Source organism: Bipolaris maydis, assembly GCF_028858645.1.
Source record: "Bipolaris maydis strain C4 unplaced genomic scaffold PSV08scaffold_18, whole genome shotgun sequence".
Taxonomy (NCBI): domain Eukaryota; kingdom Fungi; phylum Ascomycota; class Dothideomycetes; order Pleosporales; family Pleosporaceae; genus Bipolaris; species Bipolaris maydis.
The window spans coordinates 488,513-510,123 of NW_027093874.1; the positions used below are offsets into that span (position 1 = coordinate 488,513).

Below are 21,611 nucleotides of genomic sequence, written 5' to 3' on the forward strand. Positions count from 1 at the left end.
CTTTACTACACTTTAATAATTGCTCAATAGAGCGCTTGGTACATGTATTCCTAGCTCATTTTGTTTTGAGAAATGAAATCAACTCGTCAACTTGCTCGGGCAACAGACATTCAACTTCCGAACCAACCCCTTCCCCACTTTCGTGTGCCCCGTGATTCTATCCTCCCCTCTCCCTCTCCCACTTTTCTATCCACTCCCAATGCCTCTGCTCCCACTCCCTCTGCCTTTGCTCCCACTCCCTCCTCCTCTTGTCCCTCTCCAACTCCGCAAATTTCTTTACGTCCTTCGGCCATGTCGCAAAATACCACCAATTCTCCTTTGCAAACGTAATCGCAAGCGCAAGCTCACACTCTTTATCGTGCGGTATCATCTGATTCGCGAGTAGGCTCTTCAGATACGGGTCCGGGCGCTCGCCGCGACTCCAGTTCAGAGGTATCAGTTGGAGGACTTCTAAGAGGTGGCGACAATTTACGCTGTTGTCTGCGCAGAGTTCTTGTAGGCGGGCTTTGCGGCGTTGGCGAAGTTCTTCGGCGGCAGATTGACGGGGAGGAGAAAACCTAGGAGCGGTGAGAACGGTGGGAGTGGTGGCAGCGGTGGCAGCGGTGGAAACGGTGGAGGCGTTGGGAGCATTGTGGGTGCTGGTAGGAACAATAGAGGTAGTGCGGGTAGTATTGACAGTAGTTGGAGTGGTGCGGGTGGTATTAAGAGCATTAGAAGTACTATTTGTGGAAGGTGGAGCCTTGGATGTGGTGTGGGTGGTGGTACGGGCAGCAGAAGTGACACGGGCGGTGTTGTGGGATGAGAAGAGATGTCCATGCGAGACCCTTTTGGGTTTCTGGGGTGGAGGAACGGTGGGATAAACTCTTGTGGAAGGATCGTAGTGATTCTATCTTGGGGATGGAGCTGGAGCTGGAGCAGGATTTGAGGGTTTTGGTGCAATGGCTCCTGGACTCTGTGGAGGATGTGTGCGCCGGGGTTGAGAGGCTGAGGGAGAGCCCTGTGTGGGAATACGAGGGTGACTTGGTATTGGAGATGCAGCAGAATTCTTCTTTGGATGTTTTGGCGCACTGGCTGTTGGAATTTTTGATGGCGAGTTGGGCGGAGGTTGATTCTTTCCTTTGGTGGTTCTAGGCGGAAGTATTGGGGCCATTATTCATTGATGTGGAGGCTGGTAGTCCAAATATCTTCAGTCGCGGCTATGATTTGATGTTGTTGCAGAGATATTGGATGCGATCGGGGGAGCGATAGTGTTGCGATAGTGATGTTGTTGATAACGTCAGAGGGTTTTCTCATTATTCGCGTGCTATACTGTTGAGGGCGAGAGATGCGCTTCACTGATTGGATTGAATATACATGTTGCTGCTGTTCTTGGAAGCTTTTGTGATGCATGTCGTGAACTTGCGGTCGAGATCACTCATTTAACTCGTGAGTCCATTGCTCCAGTCGCAACTGGTTACGACTGACGTTGCTGTTGCGACTGCCCTTTCTACATCGCGAGTAATTAATATTTCTCATATGACCTCCAAACTTTTAGGAAACACGGTATGCTTAAAGTTAGCAACACATTTTATCGGCTTATGAGTAAAAGAATGCGAATACCCAGAAGTGAAAGATGGCCTCTGTAAAGCCGACGGAGTCTTGGATAAGAGCGAGTTCAGGCAAGGCGCAAGCCAGATATATTCCATTGCCAGAATAGTTGCCAATTTACTTTGCTAGCATTTACCTTTACCCTTAGTCACCCTTTCGCTTCGATCATACTTAGGTTATATACTGCGAAACGTCGCCCAATCAACGATACGAAAAACAAGAAAAGGTACAGAGAACAGAAGAGGAGGAGGAAGCTTGATTGTACTACAGATCTACGCAAGAATGTCTCATAGCTTGACCTTCTTCTGATCCCTGATTTCCTGTGCCATTCTGACCATTGCATATAAGCTCTGCAGTCTTGGCATTTCATAACCCCTCTCCCTAGCTATCCTCAGCGGGTTTCCTAAGATTACCTCAATTTCCATCCTCTTTCCCGCTTCCCAATCGATTGCCATACTTGGCTTGCTGCCACTCGTATTCTTCAATGTAGACTTGATGATTTGGTCGGGGGTGGCGAATTCCTTGGGCATGGGCTGGCCGAGAATCTTAGGTGCGGTCTCGAGGATTTCGGTCATGACGCCTTTGAGATGCCGCTGGACTTCGGGGTCTTGCGACATGAGGTTGTTTGGAGAGCAGAGGATGAGCACAGAGGTTGGGTTCATGGACGCATTGATGGCAATCTTGTGCCAGCGGACCAACTGGAGCTTCGCATGCGAATATGCCTCAGCATCTTTAATCCCTCCTTCCTTTAACAGCGCGATGAAAGCGTTGTTCTGTTCAATGATGCGTGGATCAGTGTCTTTGGCTGCTCCCGTGTCGAGATGGGGTAGGTAGGGTCCACTGTTGATGCGCGTCCATCTGTTGTGCTTGATGAGGCCAGGTTCTGGCTGCGCACAGGTTGCTATTGTGACAGCCGAGCAGATGGCGGCTTGTGGGAAGCGCTTTGCATATGGGTCCTCGACGCCCAGGCCGTTTTGTATCAACACAATGGCGGTCTTGTCGCTAACGAGGCCTTCCAGTATCGCCGAGTCGTCGCTTACATCCGGTAGCGCCTTAGTGCTCACAACGACATAGTCCCATTGGATTGCGCTCTTTCGTGCTTCTTCGGGGTTGGCAAAAGTGTGCGCTGGTATGAACGTGTAGTCGCCATACTGAGGAGACGTGACTTTGAAGCCGTCCGCTTTGACTGCCTTGTAGTTGGAGCGGCAAATCACCGAAACCGAGGTACCGGGTACGAGTGCGAGGCGTGATGCATAAAAAGCCCCAATGGCGCCAGCGCCAACTATGAGGATGTTTACAGACATTGTGAGGCGGATGTAGAGGGAGAGCTGTCGGCGTCTGTGTCTGAGGCGCTGGAGCTCTGTCTTATCGATAGTAAGTACGAACAGGTTTAGCCTCGGTATCTCTCGACCCGACAATTTAGCCAAGCTTCGATAACAACTGCGCAAATGGTAACCACTCTTGTTCTTTACTATGTAACATGCAGTTCGTCCCTGAGAAATTTTAAGATACTTCGAAATCGCATCACTGGTCCAGGCATTTCTATTCGATTTAAAGCTTATCAACAACTCCAACCTGTTCTTCACTATTCAGCTGACATACTAGTGATTGAAACACCAGTTTGAAGCTAAGAACGCTAGAGATATACATCGCCATGGATACTTGTTTCATCACCTTGAACTTCCATTCTCTCAAATTCCCATGATGAGTCTGTACAGCGCCAGAGAGCTGTTCTTTGATAACTTTCTTCTCATTCTCACTTCATTCAGTACAACCATCTCAGCCAGGTTTCCATGATACTGGACTTGTTGGCTTTGACTCGCGCAGCTAACGGTTGTTCTTGGGCTGTAAGGGCTACGATTAGAGTTTACATGTCGGCTTCTCGGGAAATCTTGCAGTTTCACAAGTGAAGATTCTCTGTGCAAATACAATGGATGAGGGTGTATTACTTCACAAATTTTGAGGAAATACTCGTGAGTTGGCGACATATTGTTTCTCCAGTTCTTCCTCAGGTATCGCTTCTTTCAGAGAAGCGTTGACGGATCTAGCTCAATATTTACTATTATTTTCTCAATATTGATCTGCAACAGAAGCAGTATTCGGTCCACTCGCACAGCAAAGTCTCCGGTAGAGCTCAAAACTGCGAGAAATATTGCGGAACAAAGTTCTAATCATGGACGTGTTAGTTTGTAGGTGAGTAAAAAGAGACAATGGCTCTATTACATGAAATGAGTGTCTACCCAGAAATATGGTGAGAGTATTTAGTGAGTTATGCTGGCTTGCGACGTAACTAAGGTCACCATGTTCTATTTTGATCTTAATAAATCATCGATTGACAGACGGACGTCCAATCCTCTGATCAAATAACACAATGATGTTCACTTTGCACAAAAGAACCAAGGATACATGGACAGGGCTAGATGAACTTCTGCCTCTATCAGTGACAGTTCACCATACTTTTAATCATCTTCCTACAGAGGCCATGAAAACCTGGTAGACATACCTGGGAAAAGTATCGGCGTGCTCTGTTACTGCGACATTGGTGAGTGATAAGCAGTTCTCCAGTCATCCGGGGGGTTACGCACGAGAATTTTTCATCGACAAACGGAGCGCTGACAACGTATGTCTAGGCGACACTCCACACTACTGTTGCAAACGGGCTATTCACGGGCCATTCTAGAATATGTTGCTCACTTCACTTTCACCACTTCACTCTCATTGACTGTGAGTCTAAGCCGCAGTGGCTAAGTACGCACAAACGCCAATGCTTTCCCATCAATTACTTTATCTCTCCGAGTCTCTTCTACCCCTTTCTCTGCATCAATTTTCTACCAACATGTCCACAATCAAGACAGAAAACAATGAGCAGTCTTCCTGCACTATACTTGGACCAACCCACTCGCTCATGTCGGAGAACCGAGAGCCTTCACACAATGCTTCTTCGATCCTAGCCAACGAAGTGGAAGATGGGAGGCCCTGCAATCGAGCACTCAGTCTTGGGTTACCACCTCCTCACATTGCCAGCAACTGTGCTCATAACAACTATCTTCGTGATGCCAGACTAGCCGATTTCTTTTCACCACACTCACGGTAAGATACTCTTTTCCATTTTTTACCCCTTCTGTCTCTGTAAAGCACGAGGTCTACGGCGAAATCCATGTCCGAAAACGTCTATGCTAGGTTTGCGAGGTCCGATTGTTGAAGAATTGGCAAATGATCAAATGTGTGCAGATTGACAACAAAAATGAGGTATAGCGTGTGGAAGAGCAGTGTTGTCATGCCCATAGCGATATCAACTTTGCCGCCAAGGACGGTTGCCATGGCAGACTGCAAACAGGAGAGTGCTAACCAGTTCAATAGCGGTGGACAGCCTCCTGTCTACCATCATACCATGAACGGACAAGGTAAGTCCCTTCAGTTATGATTGTTAATTCCGAGCTCACTGACTGACGCTCCACAGAGCAAAATCGCAGCCCGTCGGTGCATCAGCATGGCCACAACACATTGCAGAACACGGTCGATAGAATGGTTCCAGAGATAGTCAATCTCAAGAAGAACCTCAATACTTTCACCCAAAACGCCAACAACTTCGCGCTCATCCAGTCACAACTGTTCAATTCATTGAATACACGCCTCGTCAAAGCCGAATATGAGCGGGACCGTCTCCGTGCAACCCTCTCTCAGTACCAGCACCAGCACCAGTTGGGCAGTCGCATGAATACACCCCAAGCTGCTCACGAGTTTGGCAGTCGTATGACCACGCCAAAAGCCGCTCCCGAGTCTGACGGTGGTGCTTCCCAGTTCCATGACGACGGCGGCGAAGACGCACACATGCCCAGCCCAGTCACTCCCTGCAAGCCACCTCAAGACATCGAGCACTACTACAGCAGCCCCATTCAACGCAACACCAGCGAAACCCCCTTCGGCTCCAAGCTCACCGGCACCAAGAACCAGAAAAGGGAGCAAACCAAGGCTCGTAAAGACTTGAAAATCAAAGTCCCCGGTCAAACCCCCATAGTAGGCAACCTGACCGCAGGTGTCCACCACTCCACTACTACCGCCAGCAACAGCACTACGACTACAGCCCTCACCTCCCCCCTAACCCCCGGCCGGATCGGCCCCCCAATCACCCACCCCCTCCGCGCCACGACCATAATCTCCAAGCGCAAAATCCACAACCTAGAAAAGCTCCTCCCAGCCTCAACCGCCCTGATCCCGCTCATGCCCCTAACCGACACGGAAATCATCGTCTACTTCTTCCAATCGCTCGCGCGCCCCATTGTCTCCCTGCGGCTGTACGCGCGCAACTGGGGGCCGTCCAACATCTGCGACACGCTGAATGCGCACCGCGCCATCGAGGGCGGCTACCTGCGCAACACGGCGAGCGTCAAGTGCACGACGGCGATTAAGCGGGGCAAGGAAAAGTTCGGCGAGGCCTGGGCTGACGACCTGCGCGACGTGTTTGCCCATGCCGATGATATCCACGCCACCGATTTGATCCAGTTGACGGCCGACGAGAGGGCTGTTGCGACGGATTTCAAGATTACCGATTTGAGTAGGGAGTTGAAGATGCATCCGCAGGCGGGCGTCGATGGAGGCGTGTTTACCGAGTGTGTGAGGTGGTGTGTGGAGAGGAGGGCGGGGTATACGCTGGCGAATGTGCATGAGTTGGCGTTGGCGTTGAGGAGGGGGGAGGAGCCGGTTTTGGTCGAGGAGAGTGAGGGAGACGAGGAGGATGCGTGAGGGTATGCTGTTTCACATTCAGCTTCATTCTCCTTGGTTGATGACCCTTGGGAATCCTCGAGATTCGAGATGGTCAAGTCTCTTACCATGTTTTGTTTTGTTTTGTTCTTGTTCACCATGCGTTGCTACGCCTTGAGCTGGCGATGAGAATTGTAATGGCAGGAGTAAACTTTGTCTGGAATTGACATGTAACGTAGGATGGATTAAAACAGCAATGCGTGCAAGATGACCACGAAAATACACCAAGATAGAGACTTGCTGATTGAAATAGTGTTTATTGTGAATACTTGTTTTTGCAATATAAGTCAGTCAAACAGTACTTCCCAAGACGGAAAAAAAAGGACATGGAGGAAACTGGTCTCCCTATACCCTTCCAGACTCTCCTGTCATCCCTCCAACACATCCATCAACCCATAAGCATCATCAGCATACCACCCTTACCATCCGAGCCTCCATCCGCAGTTCCCTTACCCGCGTCTTTGTCCACGCCCTTGTTCGGTCCCACAGGACTCGTAGCAGCAAAGAACAGCACCTTGATCGCAATCGCAAACCCCGCATGCAGCACAACAACCACAACAAGTAGGATCTTTGACGTCTTCGCCTCGGTAGTGCTAAGCACCGGGTAAAGATTCCTCAGAAGAAACGCAGCGCTAAACGCAAGCCCAACGGCTACAACCGTAAAGTTGACAACTATTTTATGATTAGTTCCTTGAAGCCAAACCAGATAGAAAGGAGAAAGAAGAAGAAGAAGAAGGAAAAAAAACTTACTCCCCCAAGGACTCCACGCAATTAGCGCCACCGCAATCCACACCAAATTCGCATACCCATACAAACAACAACACTCGAGCAAATTCGCACTCTCACTCCCATACCACTTGAGCACGCCCCAAAGCCCCACAGGCACAAACGCCGTATACCCATACACCAGTCCCGCGGCGCCACTCAGCAGCTTAAAATCGTACGCAAAATGCTCCTGGCCCTTGAGCGCCAGATACTGATTAATCGTGCCTGTTAAGAACAAGATGACCACGACGGTAGTCGCAATCCACACGGGGCCGTACAAGTCCGGGTTGCCCTCGAGGACGTCGAGGAAGTTGGCGCGCGGGTAGATGGTTGCGACGCAGCGTCGGAGGACCTCGGCCGTGTCCACGTCAAAGGCTTGGGCGTAGAAGTTGAGCGACCAGAGATAGTGCTTGCGGCCTCCTCCGCTGTTGCTGCTGGCGCCGGCGGTGCCGGGGCCCGGCAGGAACGAAGTCGAGGTCGAGTCGGGTTGGATTTTGGGCGCGCCGCGGCCGGACGAGGGTTGGGTGTCGAAATCTGGGCAGGGGAGGGTTAGATTGGAGGGGTGGAAATTGGATGAATGCAGGAATTGATTTATTTTTTCTTCTTTGGCTTACTTGAACTGTGGAATTCGAGGTCTTCTTGCAAGTCGGTGTGGCCTAGGTCGCCCTGTTGAGTGTGAGCCCGTCAGCTTGCGCATTTGTTCAGAGCGTGGTGCTCAGAAATGTCGTCCAATCAGGACGTACCTCTTGATCCACATCAACGACAACATCATATCCTCGATTCGCCATGTCTCGTCGCTGTTTTGCTTCTCTCTGAAGCACTGGTATTGTGTGTCACGGCGGAGCCTTCGTCGCAGAGCGGCCAGATTGCCCAGATTGACGTCGCGCGTCGTAGTACGCGACCCGTGCGTAAGCTGGTCCTGCTGGGGTGTGGGGGGGGCTATGCTTGATTCGGAGCAGGCATAGTTCAGGGTCCAACGGTCCTTGCTCGCTCCGTATCCATTTCAGAATCACTATGCTATCACAAAGAGACTGTGTCGCTATTGCCTTGCTATGCATCACCTTGTTGTAAGCGTTTTGCTGTTTATTTCCGGAAGCTGCATGTTCTTAATTTGACACCACTCCCTACCAAGAGAAATCACAGTTCTGTTGTTATGATTTTACCCCATCACAGCAACCTCACAAGCACCATCATGCTTGAATATCTCGGAAAAGGTAGAAGCCGACGTTAGAAAAGTTACTGGCACGTGGGGCTGTTACCTTCCACGCGCTAATGAGTTGGGCAGTGTAAGATATCGATATACACTTTCTATAGTGCAGTAGTATTGCAAGAACAAGTAACATTGGAAAAAGCGCAGTACAAGCTGAACAGCAAGGGTGGATGGCTCGTGTATTGTATCAGTGTACATATCGTTGCGATTCCTCAATCATTTCAGCTCATTAGTCATTTCCAGCTTTACTTTCTCTTCCGTGGTATATCTGCCTTTTGCTTCATTGTAGCTCCGATGACCTTTGACCAGCGCACTGGTAAGTCTGTGTCAGCTTTCTGGAAACACAATGAATTATGATCGAACTTACATCCGCAGGCGTTGCACAACGTCTTAGGCCCATCAGGCCCACGTCTCCATTCCGGGGATTTTACGGTTGCGCAGGAGTGGCAAATCAATGGGTCTTCGGCTTCGGGCCTCTTCCTACGTCGCATCGATGAGGCAGGTCGCTCATGACCTCTAGTCGAGGTGGCCAGAATCGGAATACCAAGATCGCCAACCACAGTACGTTCAGAGCCAGGACCGGCCAGGGATTCAACAAAGATGTTGCAATCGATCTGAGGCGATTGGTTTACTTCTGAAATGACCCCTTGGTGCACAGAAAATGAAGGCTCATTTTGTGCGTTTATCAATGCCTCTGCTTCATCCGGCCTTTCTTCGCTTTTCAGGCAACGAATCTGCTGCTGCAGCTTTTGGTACAAAACAGCATGCTCTAGAAAAGAGTCGAGGATCATGTTATGCTTGGTCAGGTAGGGTCGTGCCAGGACTACAACGTGAGGACGAAACCTTGCCAAAGGGTTCGATTCGGTTCGACAAATTGGGGTCTTGGTGCTGGGAGTAAAGCTGGATTCCAAAACCAGCCAGGTCTTGTCTTTCTTGAGGAATCGATAGATGACGCGTGTGGTTTTCGCGAAGAAGATGGTGCCGAAGAACTCGGTCATAAGTACATTGTCGTCTGGATGTACGAGGTCGCCAATAAAGCAGCCGAGCAAGTCAGCAGGCTCGTAGCCGGTAATGGAGGAACAAGACGGAGATATGTAAACTAGTTGGCCCTCGGGAGACAGAACGTGTAGGAAGTCGGCCAAATATTGAGTCACATGTTCGGCCCAACTTTGAGAAGTGCAGGTCGCGAGTGACATCGTCGTCGTATGGGGTGCTCGACACCTCACTTCAGGACAATGCGCCCAACATTGTCGAGCCTCGCGCCTTTTGAAGCAAGAGGAATCCGGCTTAGGGGGGCATGGGTTCTTTTTAAGACGTCATGCCGTCACAGCAATTCACAGTCCAGACTCTGGCCATGTACGGTTTGTGGTTGTTGCCACCGCGGGTGGGGGCCGCCTACTACATCCTATCCGGCTGTGACAGGACCGGTGGGGCAAGCCGATGCCACAGGAGAAGCTGCACGCACATCCGTCATCACTGGTAGTTACTCTGGGCTCTCGGAAACCAACGAGACGTCATTCAGGCACCGACCGAGCTGAAACGCCTATCAATGTCTAGGCATCTCATTGAGCAGTCCAAATACAGACTCGGCCAGTATCTGAAATCCCCAAATGCTTAGGCGAAGACCCATATTTTTCCTGCGCGATAGAAGAATACTAGACTCATCCTTTCGTTTTGGCCATTTTCGCTCAGTCTTCCAAAAGTCTGGGGATTCACACGCACGCCATCACCACCCGCCTGGATGTGGCGCTGTGTGCTGCGCTAGACGGACGCAGCGAGGACAGTAATCAAGCAGAGCATCGCAAAGTGCGCGGGGCAGAGTCCTTCAGGGTTAGATGCCTGGGACGAGCAGAACATGTAGTATTCGACAGATGGTGGCACAGACTACAATCATTGTTCATGACACATCTTTCATTCATGATTAGAATTGTAAGGTATACGACAAAGAAAACAAGTCTAAGACTCTAGCTGCATAGTCTTATAACATCTACAACAGATGGCCTGCCTACTTTCCGTTCCAGATCCTATTTACGGGGCGGGCTCGCTCTTAACCTGCAGAGGCTCCACGTTCCAAATAGCCTCGGCATACTCGTCAATGCACCTGTCGCTCGAGAAGAAGCCCATGCGAGCAACAGTGGTGATGGTCTTGGTAGTCCACTCTTCAGTGTTCTTGAAGCTCTCATCAATGAGCTCTTGCGTCTGGACGTACGACGCAAAGTCGTCTGATACAAGGTAGTAGTCGCCATGGTCAACAATGCCATTGACAAGCGCAGAGAACTGGTCCGCATCGCCAAATGTGTTGTTTCGAATGGCATCAAAGACATTGGCAAGCGACGGGTCCAGTTTGTACTGAGAGTACATGTGTGCGTGACGAAGGTCCTCGACATCTTCGGCCAAGTTACCGAAAAGGAAGATGTTCTGGTCGCCAATCTCACGGGTAATCTCAATCTATCCAGAGGTCAGTCGAAGTGATTTAAATATTCGGTGTAAAAAAAAACTTACATTAGCACCGTCGCATGTTCCAATAATGAGCCCACCGTTGAGGCAGAACTTCATGTTACTGGTACCAGACGCCTCAGTACCAGCTGTCGAGATGTGCTCGCTGATGTCGCTGGCAGGGCAGATGATCTCTGCTTTGCTGACATTGTAGTCGGCCAAGTAAATGACCTTGAGAGCATCACCAACATCCTTGTCGTTGTTGACGACCTCGCCAACCTTGTTGATGAGGTGGATGACTGTCTTAGCCATCCAGTATCCTGGAGCAGCCTTGCCACCAAAGATTGACACACGAGGTGTTAGCTTCTGGCGCTCTTCGGGGGACATGGCCTTGATCTGGAGGTAGCGGTGGATGACACCGAAAATGTTCAGTTGTTGGCGCTTGTATTCGTGGATACGCTTGACCTGGACATCGAACAACGCTGATGGGTTGACCTTGACACCGTTGTGCTCCAGAATGTGCTGTGCAAGCCGCACCTTGTTAGCGTACTTGATGTCCTGGAACTCCTTGCGGAATTCCTTGTCATCCACATAGGCTTCGAGCTTGTTGAGTAGTGTGAGGTCCTTGAGGAACTCATATCCGCCCAGTTTCGAGGCAATCAATGCTGACAGCTTGGGGTTAGCCTGGTGCAGCCACCTTCGCGGGGTGATGCCATTGGTGACATTGGTGAACTTGTCAGGGCCGTAGATCTTGACAAAGTCTTTGAAGATGGTCGTCTTGATCAAGTCAGAGTGCAGCTCAGCCACTCCGTTGACCTTGTGTGAGCCGATCAAAGCTAGGTAGGCCATGCGGACCATCTTTGGCTGCGACTCTTCAATGATGGACACACGTCCGAGCATTTCGCGTTCCTTGGGGAAAGTCCTCTCGACAAATTGGAGGAAGTTGTAGTTGATTTCATAGATGATCGAATCTGATGTCAGCAGTGTCTGAGGATAGTGATGGATTCGGACTTACCTGAAGGTGTCGGGGGAGGAGGTGCTGCATGAGCGGAACAGACCACTTCTCGAGCGCTTCGGGCAAGACAGTGTGGTTGGTGTATCCAAACGTCTTCTGGACAACTACATCTCATCAGCTCTACACGGCTTTCATGTTGATCTCGAGACTTACTGTTCCACGCATCATCCCAATCAAGTCCCTCGATATCGACCAGTATCCTCTGGAGCTCGGGAATAGCGAGCGTTGGGTGGGTGTCGTTCAGCTGGATGGCGACCTGGTTGGGGAATTCCTTCCACGCGCGCTTACTCTTCTTGAAACGTCGGACAATGTCGTAGAGCGAGGCTGCACACCAGAAGTATTGCTGCTTCAAGCGGAGCTCCTTACCGCGGTCGAGGCTACCCAACGTCAGTTGAATGTGTTTTTTTTTAGTAATATTTGAGTAAACTCACTTGTCGTTGGGATAGAGAACCGCCGAGATGGTCTCAGCACGCTGTTGCTCGGCCACTGAGCTCTCGTACTCGCCAGAGTTGAACTTTTGGAAGTCAAACTCGCCGCTAGCCGCTTTGCTGCCCCAGAGACGAAGGTTGTTGCAAGTGCCAGTCTTGTATCCAGGTACTGGTACATCAAAAGCAACGGCCTGAACAATCTCACCACCCTCCCAGGAGCTCTGTTGTTTGCCCTCGTCATCTTGCCAGCGGTTGACATGGCCGTAGAACTGCACATCGACGACAATATCGTGACGCTGGAACTCCCACGGGTTGAAATCCAACCAGTAGTCTGGAACTTCGACCTGGTATCCGTCGACAATCTCCTGCTTGAAGATACCATAACGGTAACGTAGACCGTAGCCCCAAGCTGGGTAGTTTAGCGAAGCCATTGAGTCGAGGAAGCAGGCGGCAAGGCGTCCGAGACCGCCGTTTCCAAGGGCAGCGTCGTGTTCTTGCGAGATGATGTCTTCCATGCGGAAGCCGAGGTCGCTAAGACCCTCTGTATATGCGTTAGAACACGAGGCTTGCACAATCTAGTATGAGAAAGCCTACTGGTGGCAGTTTCCTTTTGCTCGACATTGAGCATAGCATTGTCCAATGCACGTCCCATGAGGAACTCTAGAGAGAGGTCTGGTCCTGTCAGCCAATAGGTTTATACCATTTGATTTCCAGGCCTTCATACAGTATACACGCTTCTGATCGGCAAATGTCTGGCTCTGCTGTGTCTTGTTCCAGTCTAGCACCAAGCGGTCACGAAAGGCCAGGGCGGTTCCGGCGTAGGCGGCAGACTCATCGCAGTTGAAGAGCGAACGAGCGAGGGTCGTCTCGATATGCCGAACAGTGTCTTTTGTAAAGTCATCTGGGGTAGAGAAGGGCTTGGGCATCTACTGGATGGTTAGCATGCACACGGTCACGACTCGAAGCACTGTTTGTTTGTGAGGGATGGCGTCAAAGGGCAATTGACTTACAAATTTCCTCCATGCCTCACGCTGAGGCTCTGGGATACTCGCTTCGACGCTCTTGATCTCACTGGGACCAAAGCCAGTGACGGTCCTCTTGTGCTTTGGGCGGCTAAAGGCGGGTCCAATGGGTCCCTTGAGATCGGCAAGCGGGGCACTGGTTGAGGGCTTCCGCTCACGGGGATTGGGGTTTGCAGCCATGATGGTGGGATGAAAGGATGGGGAGGGGAAGGTGGGAGAAGAAGGTCAATGGGAGAGAGGATCGGGGAGATGGGGTGACACGACTTGACGCGAGGGAAGAGGTGAGGATCAGGCTGGCATGGCGGCAGTCTAGGGCGGATGGGATATATCAGGAGAGCAGGAGCGGCTAGTGAATCGCGGGGAAAGCAGCGGAGCCCGGTATCCAAAGGCGCTGCTGACAGGCAGCATCAAGCTGTTGAGCTCCGTCGCATGCATCTTGTATGCGGGCAGCTCACGAACCAGTACAAAGTGGGGTAAGCAGCAACCCCACGAACCCCTTGTCCACCACTGAGCCAGGACGTGACAGTCGACGTGCCCAATAAAGCCATGCATACACGTCCCTTGGCGCGAGTGGTGCGCGTGGTAGCGTCGTAGCGTCGTGGTTCCCATGGCCGCATTGGAATGGAGCTGACGTCGATGTGCCCCTCCTTGGGTCGACATGCCCCTCCATACCATGGCCTCATGTGGGCGTGTGTGTGTGTATATGTGTGGAGGCATATATGCCATGCGTGTGCATTGTGCGCACCATCTCTCTCGTAATCCTTTCCGATGGCTCGGTGAGCCCGCAAAAGCTTGTGTGCAATGCAAAACAGCTCGGGCCGGCTCCAAATGCTGTTTTGCTGTCGAATCGAAAAGTAATTTCGCATGTCCTCATGTGGCTTGACAGCGGAGAGTGGCGCAAGCTTCCCACAACGGGACTAGCGCCGAAAGCTCCGCAGCCTCGCCGTTGTGTCTGATCCATGTTTGTGTCCCTACTCACAACAGTCAATCAATCCAAAACACACGTGACAGGCGCCTAGCCAAAATTTCAATGTCCCCCTAAACGCATATACTTACCAGGCCTGGGTCAAACAACACCTGTTGGCACAATGCAAAGAGAAAAAAAAATTATACAGTCCAAGGCAATGGATTGTCTTCCTGCAAGTCAACGACCTGCTCACTACGAATATCAATATTGCTATCAAACTACCTCTCTTCCGCGGGTATTCTTTTGATACATGCAAATAACAGAGGAACACAATCCGAAAATCCGCCCGTCTACCATGTATATTTATAAATCCACAGTGATCCACTTTGTTGGGATCGTACAAGTCGACCTGGCCGGGGCTGCCCGGCCCAATGCACGCCAAAGAAAACGCCCAAAGATGCGCAATACGCGCCGTCATTAAAGTACAAGAAGCGCCGGAAAGATGGGGGTATCGTGAACAGAGCCAGCTAAATGGAATGTAGGTAAGCATGTGGAATTAGACAAGGTTCGTTTCGCGTAGAAATGGCGCCGTATGCTCAGGGGCTGGGTTCTGGTGTCTGTACGCCGTGCTGCCAGATGGCTGCGCCCTGCAGCACAAGGGCCATGTTGCGTCGGCGAGGCTCCTTGCCAACAGTCTCTGTTTGGGTTGCAGCGAGCACTGGTGATGGGTTGGTTGGTTGCATGTTCTTGAGCCTGCGCTGCACCATGTCGTTGGAGATGCGCGACAGGCCATAGTCCATGTCGTGGAGAATGGCGCGCTTGGTCGCCTCGATTTGCTGCACGCTAAAGGTACCGTTGCTCTCCCTGATGCTCCAGTGCCGTGATGACCTCATCCGGTCGACGAGAAAGCCGTGTGCGAGCGATAGCGAGGCGAGTACAATAACATCCGGACTAAGACGCGTAGCGAGAGAATCCCTCCAGGTGCCTGCAAAACGGCTGCTCAAGCCGTCCAAGATGCATGCTGCAAACGCCACAATGTCGTCAGACAGGCCGGCGCGCGTCAAGAAGCCTTGAATGGCCGGTGCATGAGGGCGGTGTGTGGAGACGTTGAGCGGGACGAGGTTGGCCAGGTGGGTTGCGTAAGCTATTGATAGTAAGTACGTTGGCATTATGCCGAGCAGAAACCAAGCCAGGTAAGCCCCCTGGCTTGGGTAGTGGATGGAGGGATGAGCGAGGAAAGAAGTTGGGAGATCGACAGGGACGCCTGGAAAGAGTGGAGCGGGGATGTTGAGTTTGAATACAAGCGTGTGCAATGAGGCGACGTGGGCCAAGAAAGCATATGCAGGGAAAGTCGTATGGGCCGCCCGGTCCGACTAGGCCAGGGGAAGTGGAAACGCATGTTTGGGCAAGACAGAAAAGGGCGGTGCAGGAAACAAGCAGAGGCGAGAGGGAGGATACTGACCTAGTTGTGTTGGACAAGCGGTGACGTCGGGCGGTGGTGTTGTGCTGGCTGGTGATGTTTGTGACGTCTGAAAGGCCCTGTTGTTCCGTGTTGGGGTTGATGGCCGGGCTGGAGTGGGTTCCTTGGCCGGGGGAGGGGTGGGGAGGTTGGACAGTGGGACGCAGCTCGCAAAGTACTTGTCCAGCTCTTCGTCGGTCATGTCGCTGATGTCGCTGTGCATCGAGAGTGCTGGCGAGAGGTGCATTGTGTCGGCGGTGGGCTGGATGGTTGCTTTTGGTCGCTGTGCTGCTAGGCCGGGCTTGTGGTGCTCTCTTTTTGTTCAACCGTGGACGGGGTTGTGCATGTGCATGTGCATGCGCATGGAGCGTAGCGTAGCGTAGGCCTGTGATGTGTACGGACGAGCGTGTATCTACAGATTCGGCGGGCGTGCAATGCCGTCGGCGGGGGGAGGAGGGTGGTGAAGGAGGGCGTCGAGGCAGCTATATACAGGCGCATGCATCCAGGTAGTAGGGCTCGCGGCAGGCCGAGACGGTGAAAGTGGGAATGGGTAGCGTGGCTCGCTAGCGGGTCCCCTGTCTCGTCAGGGCCGCAGTAGGCAATGGCGGTCTCGCAGGCCAGCAGCACCGCAAGAAGGCTCCCGATGGCGTGTGCAGCTGCGAACACGCCCCACGCCCACGCTGGCCTGGTGCTGATGGCGCCAGCCCGCCCATGGCAAATGCTCCTGCAGCCAGCACATCCTCATCATCGTCAGCCTTCTTCCAGATTGCACGTGCAGCCCGGCAACCACTGCCATCTTGATTCATCCGTCTCCATGGCCATGGCCATGCTGAGCTTGTCGATCCAGCTCGTCACGTGCTCTGTCGCCTAGCCCACATGCCATCGACCATCTGCCTACCCAGCATGTACACGTCGGCCATGTCGAATACTACCTTCACACACACACACACAAGCCCTACTACGCAGCCTCCGCCAACCATAGCCCTTGAATCGCCATCCAGCCCTCGCAAATCGTCGTCCCGAGAAAAAAGCTTGTGCCCTCCCGTCCGGAACGTTTAGGCCGACCCCTCCCCAAGCCACCCACCACGACCCGGGTCGGTACTATGGCATGCATCAGCGCTACACTACTGCGAGCACATTAAGTATTGCCATCCATCCATCCATCCATCCATCCATTCATCTGCTTCTTCAGCCCTCGTGCGGAACATGCCACCACCGCACTCTTTACCCGCAATCCCGAACCCGCCGCCGCCTCTCTCTCTCTCTCTCTCTCTCGCTCTCCTACCCACGCCTCTTACACATGTACACTTGTCAGCCCTTGGCCATGCCCGCTGTCAAGTGCCCTGCATTAGCATTTGATAAAAAAGTATCCCGTCACGCCACGCCGCTGATGCCATCCGAGCAGCCAGCACCCGTTCCCTCACCGCCATGTCCCGTACCCGTGAGCACGTACACACGGCGCGGTACACTACTAGTCGCGAATACGGTTGCGTCGGTTCCCTTCTATCTCTGTATCTAACCCAAGCCTTGTCCGGACAAAAAGGGGGGGCATGCCTCACCAAAGTGTGCCGCAAACCCCACATCCAAGCTCTGGGGCGCAGCACTTTCTAAACCTTCTCTAGCTCATTACCCGCTCCTCCTTACAGAAAAGTGTCCCACTCACCACAAACCATATTCTGATCTCTCATGAGTCGCTACGTATTGTTTGCCAAACAAACAAAAAACACGACCAATTCGTCATTTGCCTCCGAGCGCTCGGATGTCGCGGCGCCGCATCTCGGTTTCAATATCTCGTATCGCTGTTTATTTTCCCCGGTAGTGCTACGGGGCCCTTGTGGAGCTTTCCAATACTTGCACGCACAGAGCAAAAAAAATCACAGACAACAAATTTCCATACTTAGCACCATGGCAACTTGTCAAACTGTAACCCGACCTGTGCGTCCGTTCGCCGTGGCCATGTACGCACTGCGCCCGAACTAATTGCTATCGATACTACTCCTAACCTCTAGTAGCTTCGTGTCAGCGGCCACATTCCACCGTACTATGCACTGGCAAAATAAATCGCCAAGCCTTTCGGCCTCAGGAATCGCCATCTTAGTCTAGAGTCTTCGCTTCTCTGCACATGCATACGTACATGTTACACTCAATTTACTCTACAGTAATCCGATGAAGCTAACGCCCAAGATGGAAAAAAAGAGTCTCTTCATAGTTCTGGACTCTGCCGGACATCTCCGCGGCCCGTACTACGGCATCACTTTCCTTTTGTTCGGGAAGTCTGACAAAGTCTTTAGACGTCGAGAATTGCGCGTTGTATGGGTTGAAATACGTCATTATCCACATGTGAGCACGCTAGAAGAGTTCTCTCTGCACCTAGTACACACCAGGGCCAGACGACTACGGTTCAGTTGCAAACACGTCTAATATTCCACGGCAAATGCCACAGCTCCAAAGAGTCCGTCTACAAGCCATATCCAGCATGTGTGCAAAAGACACGTTTTGGCTGTCGTTATGGCCTGTGGCGTGAAGCCTAGATGCTCTCCATCTCCTATTCTAAAGTCCGAAACCTAGCCTTCCAGACTTTGTAAGAATCTAGAATCACCACTGTCATCACCATTGCTGCGAGATTTCGTATGCTAAGCTTGCAGAAGACATTGCGAAAGGATCAAACATGAGCCATTCCAGACCGCGCGGCGGCTTACAGGAGTCTGGAAATTAGCAATGACTTTTCTCTCCCTCATCAAACTTTGTTTCCTTCCTCCTCAGCAAAGTCTAGAACTTTTCGTTTGGCCCTTTGTCCAAATTCCAATACTATGTACATGTTCAGCCCCTTGACCATGTAAGGTGCCATCCCTTTAATTTACGCAACTAGAACGGTAATGTATACGTACTATATGTCAGACTTGCTAGTTAAGTATCCAAGTTCCAGAGACATTAGCGATTGCGATTCGTACAGAGGAATCTTGGAAATCACTGACTTTTGTGGTGGTTTTTTTTTTTAATTCTTTAAATACATTTCTCTCTTTCCCTTGCTTCCTTGTATCACGCACAAGTCATTTTTTTTGGATAATACCCGATCCCGCCAGGCCGAGGGACCAACAAAGATACGCTAGACACGAAGTACATGTACAATTAATTAAACCAAATAACCTATGTATACGTATCCCTCCCTCCCCCCAACGGAAAATCCCAAATCAACCCACGTTCCTTAGATCCATAACCTTGTACTCCGCTAACTTACCTAATACCCTTGATTCCTTTCCCCCCTCCCTTACCTCCGTCTAACTCACCCTCTCCTCCTTCCCGCCTTCCACATCTCTCCACCACCCGGCCACATCTCCTACTACCCTCCCTCTCCCCCCCACAAACCCCGTAAAAAGCAACCTTTTTCTTCTTCTTCCCCTCCCACCCTTCCAAACTTCCCTCCTATGCCCACCTTCCCTCTCTGAAAGCAAAAGAAGAAAGAAAGAAAGAAAGAAAGAAATCCCCCCCGCACAAAAGCTAAAATTTCCCTTTGCTTAGAACTATACTCCGCTTGTCCCCCCCCCCCCCTCCCACACACACACACGGCCCGGTATCGGAACCCTGCATTTATTTCCTTTCCTTGCCTTTTTTTCCCTTCGTTCTTTCCTTCTCCAAACAAAATAATTATTGTTATTTTCCCATCCGGCTGGGCTGGGCTGCTTGCTCGGTATATGGCCAAGGACTTGATGTGGCTTCTTTCTTTTTTCTTTCTTTTTGCCGATGCCCGAACAAGGAATGGAGGAGCCGAAGAACGGAACATTGTATAACACTGTATGCAGAGTCATCATGTTATATCCTTTGGGAAAGGTGAAGGTGTGTGTGTGTGTGTGTGAGTGACATGTAATGTTTGATGATGAGAAGTAATAGTTGAAGATTTCGATATTTAGAAAAAAAAAATTCCTTGGTTCTTTTGTTGGGTGGAAAGTGGATTTATTGTCTACTTTGAATTGTGATGTGCAACAGACCCAAACAAACATGTACGGATACTTTGATCCCATTACTTTTCTTTCGGTGTATGATGAACATTACTTTTTTTTCTCCACAAAAGAGGGAACCAAGTATTTATTCATCTTCACTCAATTCACCACGTAATGAAAACCCACAAATCGATATCAATAATTCTCGTGTATTCATTTTACCTGCGCTTGAGCAAACACTACCATAGACTCTTGGCCAGGTAAAAGAGTTTAAAAAAGAAACAAACAAACAGAAATAGCCACAACCACGTCGTCCATGATCCACGGACTAGTTCACAAACGCTTCATCAGTATCCTTGAGTCGGATATACACTCTCCTTTTGCTTTTCCGACAATCATCCACATTAGGCCGCGTCATGCCACACACACAGCCTCGCGTACACGGGGATATCGCTAATGAACCAAATCTCCTGCGCAAACGCTTTTTCCTTTTCGACTAGCCTCGCTCCATGCCAAACAAAAAACGTTTCTATTGCCATTCATGACTGCTTTGTCTTCGTCAGGATTCATACCAAATGACTCCCCCAACATGTGACTTGTCGAGCATGGTTGAAGTCAAGGCAAGTCGCTTGTATAATTTTATTTGAACATCTACTGCGCCTTCTTGGGAGCGGCACCGGGCTGGCCTCCGACGTACTTGCGGATATCCGTAGCATCAGCAGCTTGACGAACGACAGTCTTGAAAGTACCCCAGCCCTGCTTGGCAGCAGGAGGAGTGCTCTGGTTAGCAAGCTGAGCATCGATGCGAGCAGTAAGCTGGCTAATGGCCTCTTGGACAAAGCTGCTCTGTGCAACGCGGGCGCGGAAGAAGACGGTGTAGACAACGAGCAGGATCCACGAGCCCCTCTGGAAGAGGAGTGCAGATCCAAAGACGCGGAACCACAGGAAAATCTCGAGTAGGGCAACAAGCGTCATGGAGCTGTCATAGTATTCCTTGACAAACCTGCCGATAGCGTCCGAGGCGGCTGATGCCTGGGGCTTAGCGCCGGCCGGAGCAGCGGGTGGGGGCTGGATAGTGGGCAACAGGTTGGCGCGCACATAGGTAGCGACGTGGAAGATGGAGTAGACGGAGAAGGGAAGGATGGCAAGCGGGATCTGGCGAGAGAAGAGCCATGTGAGGGCCATGACTGGACTCTTGTTAGCACGTGCTACTCATGGCGGGTGCTGTATTGCCCAGAACTTACTCAAGTATTGCACATTTTCGTCAGTAGCAAGAGCAACAACACCGCTCTGCTTGCCTGCCCTCATGCGGGCGCGGTATGCCTTGTAGACGACGATGCCGTACGTGACGCAGGCCGACAGGAAGGCAGTGCGGTAGGAAAACGACGCCCATCGCGAGGAAAAGTTAAAGGTGATGTAAGACAAGCCGTAACGCAGAGTAGAGAGCAGCAGCGTAACGTGCCCAGCAAACCAGGCGAACTGAAGAGTTTGCGCAAGAGCAGCAAGGCGCTGGCCCAGAGGCATCGAGGCTGGCGGTGGGGGTGCCATTTGTTGCTATTTAGGCGGGTGTAGCAGCTGTCGTGTGGGCTACGCAATGGGGGGGTTACCTTGGTACGTCAGCAGAGAGGAAGGAAGAAGGGTGCAGTGCCAAAAGTGAATCGGAAAATATGCCAAATTGCTGACGAGGTTTCGGCGGCACAATAGCAGAGCGGAGGTGCAATGTGTCCGGAAGGGCGGCTGGGTGCTGCTAGAACAGCTGTTTGTGCCCGGCTCTCGGGACCCGCTCATGATACTCTTCGTGGCTGACTGGCGGGGTCGACTTACCGATATAGATAATGGGTCCGGCAGCTCAGCAAGAGTCGTGGGCTGATGTGTGTTGCAGAAGCAGGATACAGCAGAGGATATACAGTGTGGAGGGGAGAGGCAGAGGGACGGGGAGGGATGTGTTCTTAGAAGGACATGGAAAGTGGGCAGTAACCCAGGCTTGGTCGGCGTTTGGGGGGGCGTGACGACATGGCTGGCAACAATTCTGGGTTGTGCAGGTGGGCGGCGCACCTGCCTCGCTGCGGCCTGAGCACCAACC

The 21,611-nt window shown here is 51.4% G+C and overlaps 8 protein-coding genes across 8 annotated transcripts; 1 reads left to right on the forward strand and 7 right to left on the reverse strand.

The window, feature by feature from the left end:
• Positions 1–157: 157 nt before the first annotated feature.
• Positions 158–1,150, reverse strand: PSV08DRAFT_252586 (uncharacterized protein; the record flags this gene model as incomplete). Its single annotated transcript, XM_014220462.1, has 2 exons — positions 158–861; positions 1,069–1,150. The coding sequence occupies 2 exons, from the start codon at positions 1,148–1,150 to the stop codon at positions 158–160; spliced, it is 786 nt and encodes a 261-aa protein (XP_014075937.1).
• Positions 1,151–1,655: 505 nt separating this feature from the next.
• Positions 1,656–2,894, reverse strand: PSV08DRAFT_342068 (ketopantoate reductase PanE/ApbA-domain-containing protein; the record flags this gene model as incomplete). The annotated part of the gene is made up of 1 exon (XM_014220463.1): positions 1,656–2,894. One exon carries the CDS (start codon positions 2,889–2,891, stop codon positions 1,875–1,877), a length of 1,017 nt encoding a protein of 338 aa, XP_014075938.1. The 3' UTR covers positions 1,656–1,874.
• Positions 2,895–4,423: 1,529 nt separating this feature from the next.
• On the forward strand, positions 4,424–6,330 carry PSV08DRAFT_383045 (uncharacterized protein; the record flags this gene model as incomplete). The annotated part of the gene is made up of 3 exons (XM_014220464.1): positions 4,424–4,677; positions 4,948–4,991; positions 5,048–6,330. 3 exons carry the CDS (start codon positions 4,424–4,426, stop codon positions 6,328–6,330), a joined length of 1,581 nt encoding a protein of 526 aa, XP_014075939.1.
• A 255-nt stretch (positions 6,331–6,585) lies between these two features.
• On the reverse strand, positions 6,586–7,952 carry PSV08DRAFT_212144 (uncharacterized protein). The gene is made up of 4 exons (XM_014220465.2): positions 7,857–7,952; positions 7,728–7,779; positions 7,099–7,647; positions 6,586–7,020 (listed from the first exon to the last, which is right to left on the reverse strand). The coding sequence occupies exons 1-4, from the start codon at positions 7,899–7,901 to the stop codon at positions 6,737–6,739; spliced, it is 930 nt and encodes a 309-aa protein (XP_014075940.1). The 5' UTR covers positions 7,902–7,952; the 3' UTR covers positions 6,586–6,736.
• Positions 7,953–8,303: 351 nt separating this feature from the next.
• Positions 8,304–9,668, reverse strand: PSV08DRAFT_405987 (uncharacterized protein; the record flags this gene model as incomplete). Its single annotated transcript, XM_014220466.2, has 3 exons — positions 8,691–9,668; positions 8,573–8,636; positions 8,304–8,421 (listed from the first exon to the last, which is right to left on the reverse strand). Exons 1-3 carry the CDS (start codon positions 9,517–9,519, stop codon positions 8,304–8,306), a joined length of 1,011 nt encoding a protein of 336 aa, XP_014075941.2. The 5' UTR covers positions 9,520–9,668.
• Positions 9,669–10,216: 548 nt separating this feature from the next.
• On the reverse strand, positions 10,217–13,494 carry PSV08DRAFT_232876 (glycosyltransferase). The gene is made up of 8 exons (XM_014220467.1): positions 13,213–13,494; positions 12,927–13,128; positions 12,797–12,874; positions 12,206–12,743; positions 11,928–12,151; positions 11,771–11,878; positions 10,826–11,730; positions 10,217–10,771 (listed from the first exon to the last, which is right to left on the reverse strand). Exons 1-8 carry the CDS (start codon positions 13,402–13,404, stop codon positions 10,352–10,354), a joined length of 2,667 nt encoding a protein of 888 aa, XP_014075942.1. The 5' UTR covers positions 13,405–13,494; the 3' UTR covers positions 10,217–10,351.
• An 842-nt stretch (positions 13,495–14,336) lies between these two features.
• PSV08DRAFT_342104 (uncharacterized protein) lies at positions 14,337–16,012 on the reverse strand. Its single transcript, XM_014220468.2, has 2 exons — positions 15,594–16,012; positions 14,337–15,275 (listed from the first exon to the last, which is right to left on the reverse strand). Exons 1-2 carry the CDS (start codon positions 15,835–15,837, stop codon positions 14,728–14,730), a joined length of 792 nt encoding a protein of 263 aa, XP_014075943.1. The 5' UTR covers positions 15,838–16,012; the 3' UTR covers positions 14,337–14,727.
• Positions 16,013–19,985: 3,973 nt separating this feature from the next.
• PSV08DRAFT_21598 (uncharacterized protein) lies at positions 19,986–21,212 on the reverse strand. The gene is made up of 2 exons (XM_014220470.2): positions 20,773–21,212; positions 19,986–20,715 (listed from the first exon to the last, which is right to left on the reverse strand). Exons 1-2 carry the CDS (start codon positions 21,074–21,076, stop codon positions 20,180–20,182), a joined length of 840 nt encoding a protein of 279 aa, XP_014075945.1. The 5' UTR covers positions 21,077–21,212; the 3' UTR covers positions 19,986–20,179.
• Between the last annotated feature and the right edge of the window lie 399 nt (positions 21,213–21,611).

What these genes read in the sequence shown, in the direction of transcription:
- PSV08DRAFT_212144 (XM_014220465.2), bottom strand. Translation starts at nt 7,901, where the DNA reads ATGGCGAATCGAGGATATGATGTTGTCGTTGATGTGGATCAAGAG. An exon ending in TCGTTGATGTGGATCAAGAG is followed by an intron (nt 7,780 to 7,856) that starts GTACGTCCTGAT and finishes CACACTCAACAG; the next exon opens with GGCGACCTAGGCCACACCGA. An exon ending in TGCGTGGAGTCCTTGGGGGA is followed by an intron (nt 7,021 to 7,098) that starts GTAAGTTTTTTT and finishes ATCATAAAATAG; the next exon opens with TTGTCAACTTTACGGTTGTA.
- PSV08DRAFT_21598 (XM_014220470.2), bottom strand. Translation starts at nt 21,076, where the DNA reads ATGGCACCCCCACCGCCAGCCTCGATGCCTCTGGGCCAGCGCCTTGCT. An exon ending in CGAAAATGTGCAATACTTGA is followed by an intron (nt 20,716 to 20,772) that starts GTAAGTTCTGGG and finishes ACAAGAGTCCAG; the next exon opens with TCATGGCCCTCACATGGCTC.
- PSV08DRAFT_342104 (XM_014220468.2), bottom strand. Translation starts at nt 15,837, where the DNA reads ATGCACCTCTCGCCAGCACTCTCGATGCACAGCGACATCAGCGACATG. An exon ending in CGCTTGTCCAACACAACTAG is followed by an intron (nt 15,276 to 15,593) that starts GTCAGTATCCTC and finishes TACTATCAATAG; the next exon opens with CTTACGCAACCCACCTGGCC.
- PSV08DRAFT_232876 (XM_014220467.1), bottom strand. Translation starts at nt 13,404, where the DNA reads ATGGCTGCAAACCCCAATCCCCGTGAGCGGAAGCCCTCAACCAGTGCC. An exon ending in CGATCAGAAGCGTGTATACT is followed by an intron (nt 12,875 to 12,926) that starts GTATGAAGGCCT and finishes TGACAGGACCAG; the next exon opens with ACCTCTCTCTAGAGTTCCTC. An exon ending in GCAAAAGGAAACTGCCACCA is followed by an intron (nt 12,744 to 12,796) that starts GTAGGCTTTCTC and finishes ACGCATATACAG; the next exon opens with AGGGTCTTAGCGACCTCGGC.